At 42.4% G+C, this 18866-nt stretch overlaps 1 protein-coding gene across 1 annotated transcript in view; it reads left to right on the top strand.

Annotated features, from left to right (window-relative positions):
• exoc4 (exocyst complex component 4) overlaps nucleotides 1-18866 on the top strand; it is a 195062-nt gene that overhangs the window by 116296 nt on the left and 59900 nt on the right. Inside the window, exons 12-13 of the mRNA XM_049566575.1 lie at nucleotides 100-202; nucleotides 1141-1257. Coding sequence (XP_049422532.1) covers nucleotides 100-202; nucleotides 1141-1257 — 220 coding nt within the window. The remainder of the gene's footprint in view (nucleotides 1-99; nucleotides 203-1140; nucleotides 1258-18866) is intronic.

Here is an 18866-nt window from a genome sequence, read left to right as displayed (position 1 = left end):
TCAAACATTTTGGTGGTGAATTAGCCTCCGCTCACAGGTGGTGCTATGACGACGGTGTATCCTAGCAGCTCTAATTGTTTGTTTGTCTCATCTGTTCAGGTTCATTCAGGAGATAGAGATGAACATGGGGCCAGGTCAGGCCAAGCAGTGCCAGCTCCGAGCCTTCCTCACTTACTACATTAATGACCTGTTCCTCAACCAGGTTAGTGAAATGAAAAATTGACGCCTTGTATTCTGACAGAGTGGCACATCAGCATTCAGAGCAATGCTTTAGTTGAACATGGAGCTTTTCCAGATTTTTTGTAATAAAAACTCAGCTATGGGACACTGCTAACACCATATAACAGACTGGTACTCACTTAATGTTAGCAACATCTTTTTATTGTCTGTTATTGAAAGTCGCAGTCTGTTCTTGCCACTTAATAAATGGAACCTTTCGTACGATATTAGATATTTAAAAAGATGTAATTGTAGGGCCCTTGAAAGTCAATTGTCTTAAATGTTGTGCTGTACCTTTTCAGCACTGCTCAAACTTTGATAGAACAAGATAACACAATGGCATATTGCTGGGGACCATTGTACTCACCCTGTCACTATTACCTCAGTAGCTGTTCTCACCCAACTGCCATTTAATTTCCACGCTGATGCTTCACGATTGATGGCCACCTGAATAGCCAGAGGATAAATAGATCACTTCCTGTGTGCTGGTACATAATAATACATAATTTGTGCATAACATAAAACATCTCTTTGTCCTTTCATGTGTCGTGTGGTTTTAAAGCAGCTTTAGTCACATAAATGTAAACTTCTGCATTGTACACCCTCAGGTTTTATCAAGAAATGTCAACCATTAAGCCGCTTAAACAATGTGCTTTACCCAGACGACCATACGGAGCTTAGCCGTGCTTTACATGAAATATTAGAAACTGCTTTAAATTGCGGTGGCATTTGTTCACACCAATGGGAACATCATCTTCACTTTCTGGAAATGCCAAATCAAACCTAAACAAAACACACACATACACAAATAGTTAATTACAACCTGAATTCTAAACACAAACTTGATTTTTTTAATTACTCTAGCTTTATTCCATTGAAACGTGATCCATCTAATTTAAACTTTTGACACTGAACCTTTAGGTGCGAACAGAGATCAACAAGGAAATTGAGGCAGTGAGTAAGGCATCTGACCCACTGAAGATCCTTGCCAGCGCTGATACCATGAAGGTTCTTGGCGTCCAGAGACCCCTGCTGCAGGTGAGGAACATACTGTATATGCATTCTCAAGACACCAAATATACACTTACATAGAGGGAATGAATAATAATGAACATCTGTATAGTATAAGGCACTTCTCGACACCAGAAGCTTCAAATTTATCGGAATAAGGGTTCCTAAAGGGTTCTTCCTTAAGGACTGAGGGTCAACCCAGAACCATTTGTTTCTGAGGAACCCCCTTTTTTGAAAAAGTGTTCTTCAGAGGTTCTTTATAAGGCGAAGGTTTCCATTAGGAATCCTGTTCATCCAAAGAACCCTTTTGGGAAGAGAGAGTTCTTCAAGGATTTTTGAAAGCATAGGTGTTAAAAAATTCAAATGGTTATCTATGTTTAAAATAGGGATGCACCGAAATGAAAATTTGTGGCCGAAGCCGAATAAAATTAAACGCTTGGCTGAATACAGAGTACCAAATGCCATTGTTTAGTTTTTCATTCATTTTTGCAGATGAATCTCCTCCAGATTAGTGTTGTCACGGTACCAAAATTGGGACCCACAGCGCGATACCAGTGAAAGTATCACGGTTCTGAGAAGTATCACGATACCACAGCGAAAATGAGGCAGATGTGCCTTTTGTCATTTATAAAAAGATAAATCACTTTTCTATAATACATCACTGATATTTAAATGGAATAAATTACTTATTGACTTATTCATACTTCAAAAACAGCATAGGGGGGATCAAAATAAAATAAATCAATAAAATAAAAATCAACCAGCCACCCTCCTCCCCGACAAGTTAAGAACAGTCCCTCCCTAAGTAAAGAACAGTCCCTTAAGTGCGGTGAGGTTTGTGGGCCCTTACCTGCCACAAAGAGAGAAATGTGAATGGCTCGTTTCTCCTCTGACACATGACATGCTGTGTGCTGCCACGGCTCAGTTGTTCAGGTACTTTTGGGCAGTCATGACACCAACAAAGTCTTATTGGACCTGGAGCCGGGCTTCTCCGTTGCCGGTAAGCCATTATCTTGCGCTGCGGAGCAGTATGACTGCTGTATTTGGCAGGAATACATTCATGTCTCTGTCTGTGTCTGTGACCCCCGTTCAACCCACAACCGGCAGGATTCGCCTTTCATTTCTGCTGCTAGTTGAAATCTGTACTCGCACAGTGTGCTCCTGAATGATTTATTTTGCTCGCACACAACTATTTTTAGTCGCAACTGCCGACATTTTACTCCGTCCATCACCGCACGCTGTTTGATTGGGTCATCAAAACACGCCGCTATTATTAGGCCTTGCTTTTCACGTATTCCACCGAATACCAAATGTGTGTTTTTTTGCAATATTCGGCCGAATATATTCAGTTACCGAATATTCGGTGCATCCCTAGTTTAAAATGGTATTTTTTAAATGTAGATGTATCTGGAATCCACTTAATCTATCAATTTACCTGTGTTCTGTCAGAGCTGATGTCTTTACCATCATTTTATGCCATATAGTACCACATGGTCTACAGAAATTCTCTTTTTGTGGATACCCAGTACTTAGCAATTTGTATTTGGTTCTAATTTGAAACCGTTTCTCAGCTCTCAACCCTGCTGCTTCACTGAAATAGTAAAGACTGTCGTCATAGTGATTTCACTAAATCTCCACTCTTTATTCTTTTTTGCTTGGACATTGATACCGGTGTAATTGACAGTTCAGACTGTGAACACTGGATGTGAACAGCCTTTGACTTTTGGTGACACAAGTTCTCACACACATGCACGCTGTGTGTATGTTGCACATCCTCATGTGAGCAGTTAGTGAGGCTTAAAAAAAACACCCTGCCTGTTTGTTTGGCACCAGTTCTCCATTGTACCCCTGTTCAATGGAGGAGTGCTCTCCTGTGTACACTCACCTTGCAGTTCTCTGTGATCTCAGTTTGTTCCAGGGGCAGACACACACACACACACACACACACACACACACACACACGCACACACGCACATACACTTTCACCCTTCTGTTTTGCTCTCAGATCATTATGCCCACCCTGCCACCAATCTCACAGGATCATAAGTGTGGCTGAAATAGCACTTGATCTTTGAGTTTGTAGCTGTTGCTAACTGGTGGTTATATAACTTCACACTTCCCAGTTTTGGACAGACACACCATGAATGTGTCACCACTTGACCACACTACCAGAAAAGGAACATAGCTTTGGTGTGCTTGTGCTTATTTTAGAAATGTCTTTCTATAAGGTGCGAGCTGTGTATGAGAGCAAGAATACATTTGTCTATTTATGTTTCTATGTGAGAATCAGTATTTCCCTTAAAAATGGTCAGCTTACTCGTGAAGCAAAAAAATCCCTACCCTTGCTGGCATTTTTCAAAGCAGATTTTGGTTTTTGTGTGCTGATCTTTTCAGAGATCCACTTCCAAAATGTGTGCTGCCACCCCAGCACAGCAGAGGTGAATAGAATTCGTTTTGTGCTGCACAAAATTACATTTCAAAAAAATCTATATTCAAAGAAACAGTCCAAATATAAATTGTCAAAGTTAGCTGTGAACTACAAACTTAAACAGAAAAATTAACTGCCTCATTGACTGCATCGCATTTAACCACAGGCTCATCTTGCTTATTTTGGCAGACTTTCTTATTCCACACAGGCTCATGGCAGGTTTGGGATTACAGCAGTGCCAAAGTCAAGATCCAGACAGTTGGCAAGATTTTTCTATGTCTCAGCTGTCTGATATTCTGATTTTTGGGGTGGAGTATGGCTGTCTTTGTCTATTGTAAAAATGTATGTTTCTCATGCATGTTTCTTCTCAACACGTCTGTGTGTGGTGTGTGTTTGTCCATGCAGTTGTCAAGGAAGACAGTGTCCCAGAGAGGTAGTTTGTCTGTGCTGTGGGTGTTTGTGTAGCAGACCTTGGATATGTGTTTGCCAGTGTGTGTGTGTGTGTATGTGTGTGTTTTGCCGAGTGTTTGTTTCTGTCAGAGCCTTCCTGTCTGTGTGCCTGGTTCTCTCACAGGGAGGGAACAGCGGTGGCAGATCATTACAGAGAGAGAGACCGTGGGCGTTTGGAGTTCAGCAGGGTTTGTTTACGGCTCGGGCCCCTCCTTAACGAGCAGTGCAGCATCTTGCTAATTATGCTGCTGTGGCTAATGAGCCTTTCTGCTGATAGTGGGGAGTGCAATAAAACACTCCTTTTGTTTGGGCTTTTTTGCCTTTTTTAATTGGGCTAAATAAAAGAGCCTTGCGCTCTTCTTCTCCTGCCATTCACATTCTAGGGTCAAGATGGCATTTTTGTGTGTTTTCGGTACTTTTTCATGTGTGCATTTGCATTGAGTGTGTTTTGCTACCTGTGTGTGGTTGTGTTTCGGGTCTCCAATTTGAGAGCCTTCCCACTGTTTTCTTTCATGGCCTTCATCCCCAGCGTCACTGTTATGACAGACGGCTCTCTTCCTCAGTGTGTAGTTTTTATTCACTTAGTTGTCATGAGAGCTTTTGATAAAACGGTTTGACACCTTTTTATCCCAAAAGTATGAACTAAAGTAGGTTTTTGAACTTGGTTTGCACAAAGTACTTCCTGTCAGGAGCTTCTAACTGGCCAGGTGGTGAATCCACCAACTCTGCGACTGCAATGGATGATTAAAGATTATAGTGACAGTACTATATAATGGTTGCAAGAGTTTCCAGTGATGGAGCAGATGTGATCGTGTGTGCGTTTGTGTCTACATAGCTTTGAGTGCGAGCATGTTCGTGCGCACACATTTACTCTATGTGCTCCCTCAAAGTGCAACGATACTTCCTGTGCCAGGTGTTATCAGAGGGAGACACACACCACTGGCATCAGAGCCAGCGTGGTTGACGAGAGGGAGAGAGCTCAATATTGCCACACCACATTAAACACACTCTCTCATACACCTTGGCTGGAGCCACATACGGAAAAACCATAGGGGAGCACATTTTATAGACGCATCTGCTCCCTGCGACCACTGAAGCGCACACTGATGTGTGTAATAGTTCGAACTGGAGGAAGACATTAACATTTAGCATGTGTGGTTGGTATGTTTTGGAACTGAGTCGAGGAACCAAACAGAAATTCACCGGCACACATGCATATGCCAGTGCACACATATCTTTTAAAAGCCTTGTTCAAAATCAAAAATGCGCATTTTTCCTCTTACCTGTGTGCTATATCAATCTAGATTGTTTTGGTGTGAGTTACCAAATGTTGGAGGTATCCGCCATAGAGATGTCTGTCTTCTCTTGAATATAATGGAACTAGATGGCTTGTGGTGCTCAAGGCATTTTCTCTCCAGAAATAATGACCCAGTTACTCAAGATAATCCACAGACCTTGTTGTGAGCAGTTTCATGTAGGAACTGTTCTCTCTCTACCGAAATACATCCGCCAACCATATCACCATGCAGAAGGAAGCGCACATTTACTCATGAATGAGAAGCTATGGATGTGTTCCGAATGCCATACCTAATGCCTCTTTTTACTTTTAGTAGATACTGCAGCAGCCCTTAAGAAGTATACTGTTGCACGCAGTATGCACACAATCGGGACATACTACTTTCTCATAACATTACGCACTGAACTTTGACCCTTATACTTTTATATCTGTTACCTTGGAGATAAACAAACACTGTGCAGAGTAAAAAAGTAAGTAGTCCCTACGTGAAATTGCTCACAACAAGGTCTGTGGATTATCTTGACTTACTGCATCATGATTTGTGGTAAGAGACATTCTCGTTGAGTTTTTCGGCACTGTGAGCACCACAAGATGAGTGCCATCTAGTTCCATTATATTCGAGAGAAGGCAGACATCTCTAAGGTCGATATCTCCAACATTCAGAAACTCACACCAAAACAGTCTAGACTGATAAACAGCACTAAATGTACTTGAGGTTTTTTTTTTATCATTGGTTTAACTGTCCCTTTAAGATTGGCTGATTAATAGTAAGCCATCACAGTGTCACTGCTTTTACATATATCTACATTATATTATTTTCTGACCCTGTGCTGTATGATATGAGACCGGTTTACCTGTGGTAAAGCATTAACTTTTGAAGTGGACCCATATTAATAAATACATACAAAATCTTTGACCCTTTGTCAGTGATATCGCACCAGCAGAAATGGACAAAGTGACTTTGTGGAAACACTGCACAGGAGTCAAGGTGAATATCATGCCTGGGGTTTGCTTAAACAGCCCATAATAAGCAATTCACATGCAGTCTGGGCTTAGGTTAATAAGTAATATCGATATGGGCAGTGATTTGCCTATCACTATGCACCAGCGGTGTCGAAAGCTGCATTTATTCATCATGTACATATATTACATAATAATGGTATGATTATGAGACTGACACTGGCAATATATTGTCCACTAGGAGCATGAGATAAGGGCTGACTGGGACAGTATATAGTTCAGCGGGAAAGGTTAACGTCCATTCATGTGTCTGTGTGATAGCATAGGCTGGGCTGATAAGTCTCTGGAGGAGCAGTGGTGGTAAAGAAAGGAGAAAGGCAACCAAGCCACGATCTAGGTCGTCTTCATGTTTCTCTCTCTGTGTTTTTGCTTATGTGATATCTTGTATTCTTTCTTGTTTGCTTGATGTCTTTGTTGTGCTCTGCTTTTCATCTGTTGTGACCATATTTATTCTTGTTTTTCTTTCCCTTTTTTCATGGCCTGGACTCCAACAGTATAGGAACACACACACTAGCGGTGCAATGCTATCTGTCCAGCTTTGGCGTTGCCACTGATTGATTCATTTAATTAGAGTTAGATCGAGGGAAAACGGAAGAGGGGGAGAAAGAGATGGGGAATAAAATAGAAGAAGAAAGTAGGATAGGGAGGGTATGGTCACACTGCTGGATAGCTCTGGAGATTGGCTCCATTAATCTTGGTAGAAGCCCCCCTACACGCTCACTTTGTGACACACTAACATGCAAGCATACACACATCCAGCTTCACACAGACCCACCAAAGCAGCAATCAGGCAACCGCAATTCTCTGTCCAGAAGACGGTGGTGTCGAGCCACCTGCATGCCCACTCGTACGGGAGTCCATGAGGGTGGATGAATTGTTTCTGTTCTGCTTGTTTATTTCATCAGCCAAGACCACACCAGAGCCATAATTATGTTACTCACAAGTATCATTCAGCTTTGCCCACAGTGTCTCCAAACAATAGTCGCTAACTATTCCTTTTGTACCCATTTGTGTGTGTGCACTAAGTGTCCCTGCATTCATTATTCATACGTGCATGTTTTTGGAGTGTTTGTATGCACACAAAACTTGTCCTGGAGCCACATAAAGACTGATTTCATTCACTCTCCGTCAGCTGCCGGAGTGCTCACTGTACTGCGAGTACGCTCAGCTGCCAATGGCCTGCTAATGATCTTGACCTTTTAAATTTCATATTCACATGTAGCTTTGTGAGAGAGGAGGGTGGAAGCACACAGCATACACAAATACACATGTTCCTTGTGCACACACTCGCACACCCACCTCCAGAAACTGTAATGACACTGACCTTTTTATTTGTGATGATGTGTGTAGGCAATGTTTATTTGCGGGGGGCTGATCGCTTCCTGTTGATTGGCTCCCCGCTGCCCCCCGCCGCCACCACACACGCACACCCACACACACACACACAGAGTGCAGATTAGCGCACGGGTGAGGGGGAGTGGGAGGAGGGGGCTTCTCTTTATTAAGGAGACTCTCAGCACCCTGCTCCCATCAACAGACACAGCAATCACAACACAATACACCTGTTAGCTGCATCAGCCATGCCCTGTGATTGGGACACAAGTGGGAGTAGGAGGAAGGAGGAAACAGGGGTGGTTTGTGTACACACACATGCACACACACGCACTAAACCCCTGCACACCACAAACATTACCAGAAACAAAAGCCATTCCCGTGTTTATTAGTAAAAAGAAAATCTCAGCGAAACTGCACAACACCCGTTTTAATTCTGCCAAAATAGGCCTCTTCACCGTAAAATAAATAACCTAAATGCTTTTCCATTTAGTCCAAATGTTTTCTGGAGCCCTCTACTACGTTATCTGTCATGAAATGGATTGTGCCTAAGCATCCAGTCGACAATTTTACAGCTGTTAAGAATTATCAAGGAATGAGGCACCTCAATAAAAAATACCACTCTTACTCGCAGCAATTTTGGCTGCGCTTGAAATGAGTCCCTCCAATCTCCTTTTCCTCCACTACCAAGAGAGACAAAGTTGTAATCACCGGGGCAATGTGGTAGTTTCCAGGAGATATTCGATTCTATGTTCTCATCTTGGCCTTACATGAACTGCGATGATGTGCAGTATCTCAAGCTGGTCAGATCCTCTCTGATGTTCTTTAAAGGTCAAGAAGAGGTTGTAGGATGAAAGGAAAAGTTTCCTGACTTGTCATTGCTTGCTTTCTTGGTTCCTCTGTTCTGATAACCTTCATTAGAGGTCGCAGTCACCAATCCTCCAGCTGTTTAAACATGTCCTTTTATATTTGATTAATTTTTATTGATCTATATGGGGTGGTGGGCGGGGCATACATGCTCTTTAAAGTAAACATTGTATAGCTACAGTAGAGCAAGATTTGCACCAAAACATGTAATTGTAGTCAGTGTTTCCTTTTAAAAGGTTACTGAGTAGAGTTTGCATGTTCTCTCCCTGTGAAAGTGTGGGTTTTCTCCGGGTACTCCGGCTTCCTCCCACAATCCAAAGACATGCAGGTTAGGTTAACTGGTGACTCTAAATTGCCCGTAGGTGTGAATGTGAGTGTGGATGGTTGTCTGTCTCTACAGCCCTTTTTAAACAGGAATTGTGCAAATTTGCAGGAAAGCCCAATTAGTCTTCTTTCAGCATTGGCAGTATAAAAACAAAATCGGGGAGTGCAGCAAAATGCCGCCTACCTACTTTTGTGTATACAGAATGTGCCTTTTTCGGGGGAATGGGGGGCGTGAGCAAGTAACAAAACGTGTAGCTCAGCATGTGACGTAAACAGTGACGTGGGAGGGAAGCCACAGCTGGTCAGTCCTTCGGCGATTCTCTCCTAAGTCGGCCCATTCTTCACCGTTCCCGTCATCTGATGGTTAATGGCGTGTAAGTCTATGTCAGTTGCTCATCTTTACAGTGTCTGTCAGGTTTGTGTTTCCAACATGCTACTAGCTGCTCGCTGATTCCTGCTATCAGCTGTTTCCTGTTTATCCACAGCCAGTGTTCATCAACAGCCCCTCCCGTTGTGGAAGGCCGCCTCGGTCTCTTTAAACTAAAAGGGTTCCGCCAATATGACTACCCTAAAGGCAGAAAATTGGATGCCTCGGATCAACTCGCCAATCCGGCAATACGCTCCAGGCCCCACCCACTCCCTCACCTTACCGCAACCCCCACAGCAACCCTTGACAGGATAAGTGGTTTCGCATTCTGAATGAATCGAAATCAGAATTTCAATCATACCAATTCCATATTATTTCCATCACATGCGACATGTTGACTCATTTAATTAGAATTTATTAGTTCAAACTCTTTTGTCTTTTCTTTAAACTCATGTGCTAGATTCTCTGCCCAACTGCCAATTCTTCAATTCAATTAATTAGACTGTTATATATTTGAGTAAGTAATTAACTTTTATTTATACCTTTATTCAGGATCCAGTTTTTTAAATATATATTTTTATTTGAAAAAAAGATGCCATTTCTACAGAGTGATAATAAATTCAGTATTAAAATAATATAAACACATAGATACGAAAAATAAAATAAAACATATACATTTAAATAGGCTATACACACAATTACAATAACACATAGAAAATGATATATACATACTTATAGATATAAATAAATAAAATCTATGGATGTTCAAATATATAGACAAATTTACCTGCAGTTCTTACCACTACAGTAAATAAATAGTAAATGGATGGACCTTTGCTTGTGCCTTTCTAGTCATCTGACCACTCAAAGTGTTTTTTACACTACATGTGACATTCACCCATTCATTCATACACTGGTGGCTGAGCCTACCATCCAGGGTGCCACCTGCTACTCATTTTTTAACACACTCACACACCGACCGAACAGCCATCAGGGAACAATTTTGGGGTTCAGTATCTTGCTCAAGGATACGTTGACATATGGACTGGAGGGGCCTGCGATCGAACCACTGATCTTCCGACTGGTGAACAACCCGCTCTACTTCCTGAGCACCACAGGTTCATGTGTCCTATTTTACTTTTGGAAAGGGTCCTTAGCCTTTCAAAATAAAATATTTAAGGGTTCCATGTTGCATTGAATTTTGGGCTGACCATCTCAGAGAATAATTTATCTTTTCTAACTTAAAGGTGCTTTATTTAACTCTGCAGAAAGATAGTTGTGTGTCAATCCCAGGTCATCTAATACCAGCGCTTTGGTTTGGTGGTTCAATTGGACTACCAACCCAAAGCGTCGGTAGACTGTTGGTAGTCTAAGCTAAAGCTTTGGGTGGATGTGCTGATTTCTAGTTTAAAATATTTTATAATAAACAGATTTTTATGTACAGCTTTAGAAGTTTACAAGAGCAAATCTAGCATAAGAATGACAATCATGCTGTACGTACTACACTATGTAATGGTCTTTTTTTTTTGATAAGCTATTTGCTCTGGTACAATGATGTAGAAGAAGTTACTTTTCCTTTTACTAAATGTACTAAAGTCCTGATAAATTCTGAGGCTGTTTTTTGATTCTGGCTTACCTCAAAGCCTTATTTCTCTTCTGCCTCCTTTCTCACCGCTCAAGGTGTAACAATCCCCACCACCCGCCTTCGCCTGGTTATCTCACACCAAACACATAACACTCCTGAGGCTGGCGCCCAGCTGCCCTGGGCCTCCAACCTGCTTCCGCCATGGAAATGTTCCTTTCTCACAAATGTGACACAGCTGTGCTTTGTTTATGCTGTTTATATATTTATATCAATATGATTACATACAATATATGTGTGTGTGTGTGTGTGTGTGTGTGTGTGTGTGTGTGTGTGCAATGAGAAAAAGAGAAATAAGTGAATCATTTAAATGAGTGAAGAAAACAGCCTAGCCAACTGCAGCCTAAGGTAGTACAGGTTCATACCACGCAGTGCTACCCCTGACAGAGTCTCTGTGTGTAACAAGACATAATCTTTGCCTTTGGAGTGAGTGAGTTAGAGAGAGAGAAGTTGAAATGTCAGCTCTACCACAAACATGCCCTTTGGTTTGAAAGAAGGTAGGAACGAAGGTTTTGGCTGCGGGCGCCTGATAAAAGTTACAGCTTGAATTTTTTAGAAGCAAGTTAATGCTCCGAATTTGCAAATGACAATCTTTGTGTTGCAGTGACACACGTTGTTGTGTGTGTGTGTGTGTGTGTGTGTGTGTGTGTGTGTGTGGCTGTATGTCTACATGTGCACCAAACAATGGCACCATATGGGGCCCAGATCACAATAAACTGCATTTTAATTTCTCTTTCTTGTGATTAATAATTCAAAATAATTAACAATAAGTGAGAAATAAATATATAAAATGACAAGGACATCCCTGTCACATCCGCCTGAAGGCAACAACACAAAACTGGTTGTCAAAACACCAAAGGGACCATAGAGTGATTATTAAAATAGACTTTTGGATTGCCATGTGGGATCATCGCTGAACTCTTGGGTGATTCCTAGCATTAGTATACGCAGAGGCTCCGTACTTCACCCCGCATTTGTGTTTTTGTGTGGGTGTGAGTAACGTGTGTGTAATATGGAAGCCCATCTGTAATCAGCCATGTGTGATATTGCTCCTCATCTCTCAATTAGAGCACTTAAAAAACACTACATTAAGCTTTGCATTGCAAGTGACGTTGGCGGAGGTGGAAGAGAAGATGCGTTGTTATAATAACTCAATTTTGTTTAGCTAGAAGCAATGTATATGTCTATGTCTTACTTGTTTTGATTCCATACTGTGAACACAAAAGCTAAATCAATGGTATATCATTATTTCTTATCCATAGTGATTCATTTAATGACCACCAGCTACAGTGACATCTAGGATTCAGTTTGCATACCTCAGATTTTACCCCCAAACTGATGACAATGATGGGCTTGCGATGCAAATACATATGCAGGATATAATATCCACTGCAGTCCACCAGAGGGATGATTACTTGCACTTACACTTGATTAAAGGTGACAACTCTTGATATGTTACTTCCAGGTCATACACTGAAGGAAGAACTGGGGTAGGTTTTGTGTATGAGAAGGTAAATCTGTGCACTTAGGAATGGTTATAGATATATATTTTAACATGTTTTTATGAGTGTTATGAGGTCAGGTGTACCCTGCCTCTCGCCCAGTGTCAGCTGGAATAGACTCCAGCACCCCTCATGACAGGATAAGTGGTAATGGAAAATGAAATGAAGTGCTTAACTATCTGCTGCTGCTCTTGTTGTGTGCATCACCAGGGTTGGGTAGGAGCTAGCTGGCGTTGCCCCTCATTTGAAAATTACTGCAATCGAAGCCATCTCGATCCATGGTGGTGTTGCCGCTGAAACACTATGCCCACCCTCTGGTCTTCCTCCAGGTCGCCCCGATGAGTAGGCAGCTTAATTTTGAGCCACAAAAGCCCCTGAATTCTGTTATTGTTTGCTCTGTTAGCACTGTTAGCAGCGTGAGCACAGCTAGTGGTGCTAACATACTTAACAGTGCTAAAGGGGTTTTGCCGCTCTAAGATAAGACACTTTCCACCAGGGCGACCTGGAGGAAGATCAGAGGGTGGGCATAATGTTTCAGCAGCAACGCCGTCCAGACCCATGGTGGTGGTAAAAAGCCGAAAGAGTAGTGTCGCAAGCTAGCTCCTTCTCAAGCGGTGTTAAGTGCGGAGTGGCTAGCTAACCTTTTGAGGGTGGGCAGTGGGCACAGTGTTTCCACATGTTAGCATCGCTAACGTCTGTATGTCAGCAAAGCCAACAGAAAATAAAATACAAGGCAAGACATCCCAAAACACGAAATTTTACAACCTGTAAATGGATCGTGCTTTGAAATGTGTCGCTAAAGCTCAATTAGTCAGTGTAGTAACGGATTAAAAGATCACAGCCATGTTTTTTTTGTTTGTTTGTTTTTTTTAACTATAAAAAACAGATTTTTTTCTGGTATTGAAAGCAATATTAAGTTAAACTGACATCCCGAACACATTCCATATCTTTAAAACTGTAAGTTCAATCATTCATTCATTCATTCATCTTCTAACCGCTTCATCCTCTTGAGGGTCGCGGGGGGGCTGGAGCCTATCCCAGCTACATCGGGCGAGAGGCGGGGTACACCCTGGACAGGTCGCCAGACTATCGCAGGGCTGACACATAGAGACAGACAACCATTCACGCTCACATTCACACCTACGGACAATTTAGAGTTATCAATTAACCTAGTCCCCAATCTGCATGTCTTTGGACTGTGGGAGGAAGCCGGAGTGCCCGGAGAGAACCCACGCTGACACGGGGAGAACATGCAAACTCCGCACAGAAGGGGTAAGTTCAATCAAATAAAAGAAAAATAAGAAAGTGTAGTTTTGCAGATTGGGATTTTAGATAACAGTCCCATGAGGGCGCAGGGCCATGTTTTTCCAAGATTTTTTTTAGTGATATTATACACACTTCAGTAGACAGAAGCAAGCTGTGTAGTTGTCAGAGCTTAAACAAGCTTGAATACAAACCCACGCCCACACACACACATATACAAAGAAGCATGTGTTGTGGTTGAGCAGACACAAGCATGAGGGCCATCCGGTGTGTGTCGGGGGAGTCTACGGAGTGTTTCTCTTCTCTGACGTTGATGAATGATCTGTCAAGACAATGTCCCACTCATGCCCAGCTCCTTCTTTACCCAGGAGAGGGACAGCCTGTGTGTGTGTGTGTGTGTGTGTGTGTGTGAGAGAGAGAGAGAGAGAGAGAGAAAGGGGGGAGACAGAGGTTATCCTCCCATGTGTTGTGGTTTGCGTGGGCGCGCACAGTTGAGTGTACGCACTGCTGAGTACGTATTATTTTGGAAACCCTCGGTCAGACATGTGAATGGCATGGCGTAGGCATTACACGAGTCAGCGGTTTGGGGTCACGGTGTGAGTGAAATGGCAAAGAGCACAGGGTTAAACACTTTGAACTCTGCACAACCTTGAGGGCACCCCACTATTTTAATGGGGAAAATCCATGATCCGTTTCCGATTCAGACCTGAGGCCCTCGGGCCCCCCCCCAGACTTCAACAGCTTAAAACACACATCACAGACACCTTATAAAACAAGCTGATATTCACACACCACATGTGCTTAGATAGTTCAAATGAGCTTGAGTAAATAAAATGCACTTCCTCTTCGTACCTTCCTTTATACCCCAGGATGGCACATTTAGTCAACAGAAGAGGACAACACAGGGAAGTTCACATCAATGCACTCTTGCTGTATTAATGTCATCTCTGTGTCTTGCTTTTTACCTACTCCATCAAAGGAAATAACTACTTTTAGCAGCGGCTCAGTGTGCTTTCTGTAGTGATGACCGTGCATTTAACAGCTTTTTCCGCTGAGGCGCTGCTCTGAGTGCTACCACTGTCTTGTTGCTGTTATTAAACCACTATGGCCATGGCGTTTTTTCCCACTCTTAATGACAGCAGTTTACCCCAGCAAATTTTGAGATCCATTTTCAAGACACACATCATTTTTTCCTTCATGGCCGTGCTTTTACATAGTAACGATGTGAAAGTGCAACCGGGCTCAGTTTCAGGGACAATGCAATACTGCGAAGTGGAATTACCGGAGAAATACGGGTGTTTTTCACATGATAGCGCAGCGTGTTGACCTTTAAGCTTGAAACATGGGAAAGAGGAAGGGAGAGAATAAGATAGACATAGACAGAGAAGCCTCCACAGCGGATGTTGTAACGGTCAAGTAAGATAGAGGAGACGTAGCAGAACACGCTCTCTCTACCACTCTCTCTCAGCCCTCCCTTTCTCAATCTGTCCCTTGATTACTTTTTAATGATTTCTGCTGCCTAAGACAAATGGCTGTGTTAAATGAGCAGAATTAGACAAGGGAGCTGAGCGCAAGAGCATTTGTTAGACCAGGAGTAATGGATCGGGCATCCATTGTTTACTCTTCTCCATTCGCTGGCCTGGCCTGCTATTGAGCTCTATGTCCTCAAAGTCGAAGCAGCGAGAGTGGAGGGCCGCTGTTGTGATTCTGACAACACGAGAACTTTTTGACAATGGCAAATTTGTTTTCAAATTCTGTAAACTATAGTGTTGTATTACTCATATTTTCCCATATTTTTCACAATTAAAGTCATATTTTTAATGTGAATAGCCCTGTTCACACCAATGATTCATGACAAGACAAAACCATTTTTAGAACGCTGCAGAGAAAAGTTGTAGCAGTGTGAACTGGTCGACTCAAGCCAGATGATGGTGTCATCTGCAATTCAGCTGCTCAAATCTCCAGCGGATGATTTTAGAACCGTAAACGTCACCTGTTTCAACAGCCAAAAGGCCTGTAGTGAAGTCTGCTGGTCAGGTCAAAATTAATTCAGATAGCGTATTCGCTTGCTGTGGCAGGTGCTCTGTCCTAGTCTCTGCTCTCTGTCACTCAACTCAAGTGCCATGGAGGAATCAAGTACTTCACGTTTCCTGTTGCAACCTTCTCTTTTTAAGCTTTCTTCCCGTCCGATCGTTGTGATCCTGGACAGGCTAACCAACGTTTTGACTTCTCAGCAACTTTTTTCATCGAGCTTTGACCATTCAAAATCATAAAGTACACCATCGGCATTGGCACCACCCTCACCAACCGACTTATCAAGAACCTGCCCAACTGTTGCGTGGTACATCAGGATGAGTTCCCCAAGTCGTCACTGCTCTGGACATGGATGCCATGATGAGTATGATCCAGGCATGGTTGGACAACCTGGTGAAGTTTGAGAAGTCTCATGGCGTCATTTACACCCTGGATACTGAGATTGTCTCAAAGTCTGACCTTAAAGAGGAGTAGACGCACATCCTCATTGTGGAGGGTTTTCTGCTTTACATCTACCGACCTTTGATCGACTTGCTCAACCAACGTTACTTTATTTCCATCCTGTATCAAGAATGCAAAAAGAGGAGGTGCTCTAGGAACTACACAGTGCCAGACCCCAGCCCGTCTGGCCCATGTATTTGAAACACAAGAAGATCGGGAACAGTCTGCATGCACATATTCTCATTGACTGATTAATTGGTGCTGGTTTTTGATATTATTGTGCAGTATTTTTTATGGATACATCCCATCTGATGCTCGTTTTGTTTCTGTTTTTCGCTGTGCCATCACTACTATACAAATGCAACTGTAGCCAGTATCTGACTATCACTATCCTCATTCATATTTTAAGAAGCTACAAAATATATTCAGCCACAAAATAAGTCTGAAAAGCTGGAAATCAGAATAGAAGTACAGAGAGTTGTTGCATAGAGATGATACGCCGTATCATGCAGTTGCAAGTTTTAGGACTTTGCACAGCGGGGTGTTACAAGTAGTTGTGTGTTTCAACTGGCCTCGTCGCAAATCTTTGGTCTGGACTGGGCTTTAAAGCTACAGTATTGAGCATAAGGTGGTAATACTAAAATCAATGCGTTTGCACTTTATTATAAATTAATTATTACCTGATAGCACATGATTTGAATCATCAGTCGTTTGCATATTCAGGGACGCCCTGAGAGGCAAGGAGGAAAACATGTTGCATGCAATTCTGCTGCGTTTGAAATATTGTCACCTACATGAGAGATAATCCACATTTTCCTTATTCTCATGTATGCCATTTACTTTGAAAAGTACTCGACGATTTATTTAATGTATCCTAATAGTTTGTGTTGTTGCAGCAGTCCAGTTTTCCCAAAAAGACTGTCGCTGTGTATGCACTAAATCAATTAAGTTTGATTCATTTGAATAATGTAATTCTTGCCAAGTCAAATGGTTCATTAAAAACTGTAGTACTGTAATGGATTCCATTCATACTGACAGAAGAGCCACCCACTGAATCTCTTACTCTCAGTGGTGTTGACCCTACAACCTGACCTCCTTGGAGGAGGCAACTGAAAAAATAGAATTTCCGGCCAGGGATCATAAGAGTAGCGTATTAATATCACTGCTTTATTACCATAGTCACTGTAACAGGAACTGCCAATGTGGTCATTGCCAATGCTATTTTTTTTTTACAGTTTAATTCAAGTTGGTAACAGTACCACCAGCCTGCGCTAAGATGTGGTGGTACAGTAGGTTTTGCCAGAGCTACACTAACAGCTAGACCTCCTGCAGGGTCTATGTATTTCTTTCAACCCTGGCAGGCTGACAGGGAGTCAGGCATGGACAGTAAAGGGTGCTCCCTTGGCAGAGACAAGGCCTTGGTTAGCACTCCATGGGCATGGGCACTGCTATGGATCATTACTTCCCTCAGTGGAGTGGCTGCTGTTTGTGTGTGTGTGTGTGTGTGTGTGTGTGTGTGTGTGTGTGTGTGTGTATGCCTGCCTACTTGTGACAGAATGAGCGAGGGGGAAACTGCAACACAGAAAGAGCTATTAATATTAATATCATTCTATCACATCAGGGGTCTCTCCATATTTTTAGATGATCAATTACAGTCGCTACTGCCCCCTACTGACACTCTGGCAACTAGCCACTGGCTTTGAATATTATGGACGTCCCGTCTAACCCCCCCACCCACACACACACACACACGCACAAACCTCTAAAATAACAGAGGTAATAATAACTATTATATCATGCAGAGTCTGGGACTTGTACATGTTCATTTCTTTTCTCTTACATTACTGACATCACACCTGAACACATTCATATTGTTGTTCTTAAGCTATTGATCTAGTGAATGAGATGCTGACTCTGGAATAGATCACCTCTGGATCTCCAGGGTTCCTGGTGGTCCTTGCAGTCCTTGAAAGTGTGTGGTTTTAAGGAGAAACAAATCAAGGTGTAAAAGTTAAGCCCTATTTGCACAGGACTAATATTACCTGGGGACCTCTGGTAATTTGTGGTAATTTCAGTTTGTCTGTGATCTTAATGCTGTGCGAATTTGCCACGTCTGTAATTTGTCAAGTGAAAATCCCACCGCAAATTATGTACCTTATGTCGCCAAACACAGAGGTCGTGGTCGTGGTTGGGGTTGTGTTCAGGTTTTTGTTTTCTCTGTGCCTCGTTTCTGCCTCTTTCCCATTTGAGAATTATGGTGGCTGTGTTTGCAATTATAAATGAAGGTTTTGACAGGATTTTGGGTTCAGGAGGCTCATCTCGTTGCAAAGCATGGAGATGCATTTGCAGAAAAAGCAAGAACAAATCAATCAGAGGAGCGAAATCTCAAAAGATAATGAGATGGATAACTTGACAGTGTGTGGCAGAATCTTGTTTAACCCATGTTTAAAAAAAGAAAAGGTTAACATTGTACATCACCACTCATGGTACTGTGTAGAGTGGAGTTACAAATGACTGCGTGCATTATATCTGTGCGAATGTGCCACACAACACACAGAAGTGGTGGGTGATTTGTAAATCACATGAAGTCCCCTGGTACTAGGGTGAGTTCTGTACAAATAGGGTTGAAGACACACACACATAAATAGACATGAGTCACTGAAAGTGCT

The sequence above is a fragment of the Epinephelus fuscoguttatus genome, linkage group LG22 (genome assembly GCF_011397635.1).
Source record: "Epinephelus fuscoguttatus linkage group LG22, E.fuscoguttatus.final_Chr_v1".
Classification (NCBI taxonomy): domain Eukaryota; kingdom Metazoa; phylum Chordata; class Actinopteri; order Perciformes; family Serranidae; genus Epinephelus; species Epinephelus fuscoguttatus.
Note: the sequence above shows the minus strand (reverse complement) of the source record. Positions and strands in the feature narration are given on the sequence as shown.